Here is a 3530-nt window from a genome sequence, read left to right on the forward strand (position 1 = left end):
CCCCTCATCCTATCTCATCTCATTTCATTTCACCCTCAGCCTATCTCATCTCATCTCATTTCACCTCATTTCACCTCATCCTATCTCATCCTATCTCATCTCATCTTTCCTCGCCTCACCTCTTCTCGTCTTATCTCATCTCATCTCATCCCGTTTTATCTTATCTGGTCAACTCTTTTCTGATCTGATTCAATCTTATCTGATCTGATCTGATTTCAGTGTGATGGTACCTTCAAACCTTATTTTATCTTACCTGATCTGATCTGATCTGATCTGATCTGATCTTAGGTCAATGTGAAAGTACCCTCAAATCTTATCTGATCTGATTTGAGTGTGATGGTACCCTCAAACCGTATCTTATCTTACCGGATCTGATCTGATGTCAGTGTGACAGTAACCTCAAATCTTATCTGATCTGATCTGATCTTATGTTAGTGTGACGGTGGGTGCCCTCAATTCTTACCTGATCTGATCTGATCTGATCTTTTCTCAGTGTGATGGTACCCTCAAACCTTTTGAGCCTTTCAACGCAGAAGCAGACGCGGAGACTTTGCGCACAGCCACCAAGGGCATCGGTGAGTTGTTCATGTTGTTCATGTTGTTGTTGTTGGTGTTGTTGTTGTTGTTGGTGTTGTTGTTTTTGGTGGTGATGATGGTGTTGTTGTTGGTGTTTTTGTTGTTGGTGTTGTTTTTGTTTTTGTTGGTGGTGGTTGTGGTTAATGTTGTTGTTGTTGGTGTTGTTGTTTTTGGTGGTGGTGTTGTTGTTGTTGTTAGTGTTGTTGTTGTTGGTGGTGGTGGTGTTGTTGTTGTTTTTGTTGTTGTTGTTGGTGTTGTTGTTGTTGTTGGTGTTGTTGTTGGTGTTGGTGTTGGTGTTGGTGTTGTTGTTGTTGTTGTTACTGTATCTCCTCAAAACAGAAGGGTTTTGTTTCCTCAACTGAAAATCCGAACATTGAGACTTTTAATTTTCTCCTTTGCTCAAGTCAGAAGGTTGACCATTGAGACGTTTTCACTTTGCTCAAGTCAGAAAGGTTGACTGATGACTTTAAAAATAAAAAGTTTTCACGAAACAACAAAAACTGATGACTGAAGGATCTGTTGTGGCTATGAGGAGAACAGTTTTGAGCCTTTATGAATGAAGGTCAGTTTGGTTCTCAACGTATGCCACCCCCCCCCCCCTTTATTTGATTCCCTCTATTGTTTCTGTCTGTCTATCTTACTTTATCCCCTGCACTAAATCGCCGTTGTATTGTTTCAATGCTTTTTGCTTTACTCAGACCAACAAACCAACCAACAGACGAAAAGCAAACGAGCAAACAAACAAACAAACAAACAAACAAACAAACAAACAAACAAGCAAAGAGGCACTTAACTTCCATTATCTCTTAATCTCTGACAAACAGCTCCCAGAGTCTCGCCGTCGGAACCACTGTGCCTGTGAGTCGCTGGCAGCGGCTCGGGCACATTCCTTTACGACGACTTTGACATCATATTACTTTTCAGCAGTTGCCGAAAACAAGTCTCTTTTTTCGGGAGTTCATTCATTAGATGAAGAACTATCAGAATAGGTTCACATGTTTTGATTTGATGGCAGATTAAATTACTGAGGTTTTTGTCCTTTTTAGATTTAGTACCAAGAATGGGCCCTGGCATAGTGGGTTTATCCCCCTTGGAGATAAAGAGTTAAATGGCCATAATTATTTCAATGTGCTTCTATATTTACTCAAAACAAAATATGTGTGTGTAACTGAAAAAAGGGTTGGAACGTCGTCTAGGCTTGATAAGAGAAAGTTGGGAATATTAATGTATGTCTCTTTTCATCTATGCAGACGGTTAACTTAGCTTGACAAGGACAATGACAATGACAATGACAATCTTTATTCATCTCGCAGGGAGAAATTTGTCTTGGTCGTTAACAATGGCAGTAGACGTTACAAAAGTTAAACTTGAAGGTCTCAAGGTTGTCTTCATGCAGCTTCTTTCGTAGCTGATTCTTCCTATGTTTGAAGCGCAGATTCTGTCGCCATGCTTGCATGTCAGTGACGTGGATAGAACCTCTGTATTTCCGCTGTTTTCCTTTTGTCTTTGGCGCTTCTCAACCTGGTTGTTTCTAAGGCTGTTCTCTAGAATTATAATTCTTTCCTTTATCATTTTCCTCCATGTTTTCCTGTCCTCAGTTATTTCTTCCCAGATGCCGACATCTACTCCAAACTTAGATTAAAGCTGTTTTTGCAGGGGAACAATAATATAGTGAAAAATTGAACAATTTCTGGTCAAATTGAGATTGTTTAGGCTATGAGCTCATCCACGAGGACCTCCATCACCTCCCCTACCCCCCCCCCTCCCGACGGTGCTACTCAATGAAGTGTCTTAAGGCCATTCTCAAAAGGGGGACATTAACTTTTAATATGTTCTTATGCACAGTAGAATTGTAATTGTAAATGAGCTGATTCGTCAATGTCATGCTCATAACTGTGCCTGAACTGCAACAGGGAACTGCTGCTTTTTCTTTCCTAATCCTTACTGTCGTCATTTTTCCTCTACTATTTTTGTACATTTGTCACGCTCTTGTGATCCGCTATTTCCGGGGTGCCTTGATAGTCGAAGCAGACTTTGTGATTTTGAGGCGATAGAGGTGAGCAGAGTCAGTCTGATTCCCTGTAAGGACTTCTCTGTTGACATCCACCCCTTAGCGCTCATATGACCGTATGCAGTTTCGAGCGCCGTAAAACCTCTACTAAAACTAGAGTAAGTCTGATTCCCTGTGAGGACTTCTCTGTTGACATCCACCCCTTGGCGCTCATGTGACCTTATGCAGTTGCGAGCGCCGTAAAAACCTCTTCTAAATCTAAAACTAAAAGGGCCTCCACCACCCCCAGGTACTGACGAGGACGCCTTGATCAATGTCCTGGCCTACAGAGCCAGCCCGCAGAGAGTGGAGATCGTCAACGCCTACAAGACCATGTTTGGAAAGGTCAGAATTTTGTTTTCTCTATAACTCATTGACTATAATTCATCCTACCCCATTCGAATGCTTGAAAAAGCTTGACTTCGCTATATCCATACAAATTGTCCAATTCTGTTTTCTGTTTCTGAAACTTAAAAAGGCAGGCAACAACATCTATATCAATAATATTAATATGAAATGTCCAATGTTGTGTTTCTGGCTTGTGTATGTGGGCTTGAAATGTGTCACAACACTGACTTTGATCTGTTTTTGGTCGGAAAAATGTGTCTGACGCGTCCTTAAAGAGTTACGGTGGTACCAATAACTCATGATTGGGCCGTTCTGGTTTCAGGAAGAGGGTGGTTAAACTACTACAGTCACACCAGATGGATATCTCACCGTGCTGAGAAAGTTTGGGAGGAGTTTGGGAGGAGTTTGGGAGGAGTTTGGGAGGAGTTTGGGAGGAGAAGGTGTTATGCTGTAGAGGCCTGGTTCCAGTGGGATGGAGTCCACTCCCCAAATGTCTAGAGTATTCCTTGTATGGTCTCTCTCTCTCTTTCTCTCTCTCTCTCTCTCTCTCTCTCTC

At 41.8% G+C, this 3530-nt stretch overlaps 1 protein-coding gene across 1 annotated transcript in view; it reads left to right on the forward strand.

Annotated features, from left to right (window-relative positions):
* Positions 1-493: 493 nt before the first annotated feature.
* Positions 494-3530, forward strand: part of LOC101851350 (annexin A4) — a gene marked incomplete at its 5' end in the record, with an annotated part of 32516 nt that continues 29479 nt past the window's right edge. Inside the window, 2 exon segments of the mRNA XM_035969929.1 lie at positions 494-575; positions 2877-2971. Coding sequence (XP_035825822.1) covers positions 494-575; positions 2877-2971 — 177 coding nt within the window.

The sequence above is a fragment of the Aplysia californica genome, unplaced genomic scaffold (assembly GCF_000002075.1).
Source record: "Aplysia californica isolate F4 #8 unplaced genomic scaffold, AplCal3.0 scaffold00196, whole genome shotgun sequence".
NCBI lineage: Eukaryota > Metazoa > Mollusca > Gastropoda > Aplysiida > Aplysiidae > Aplysia > Aplysia californica.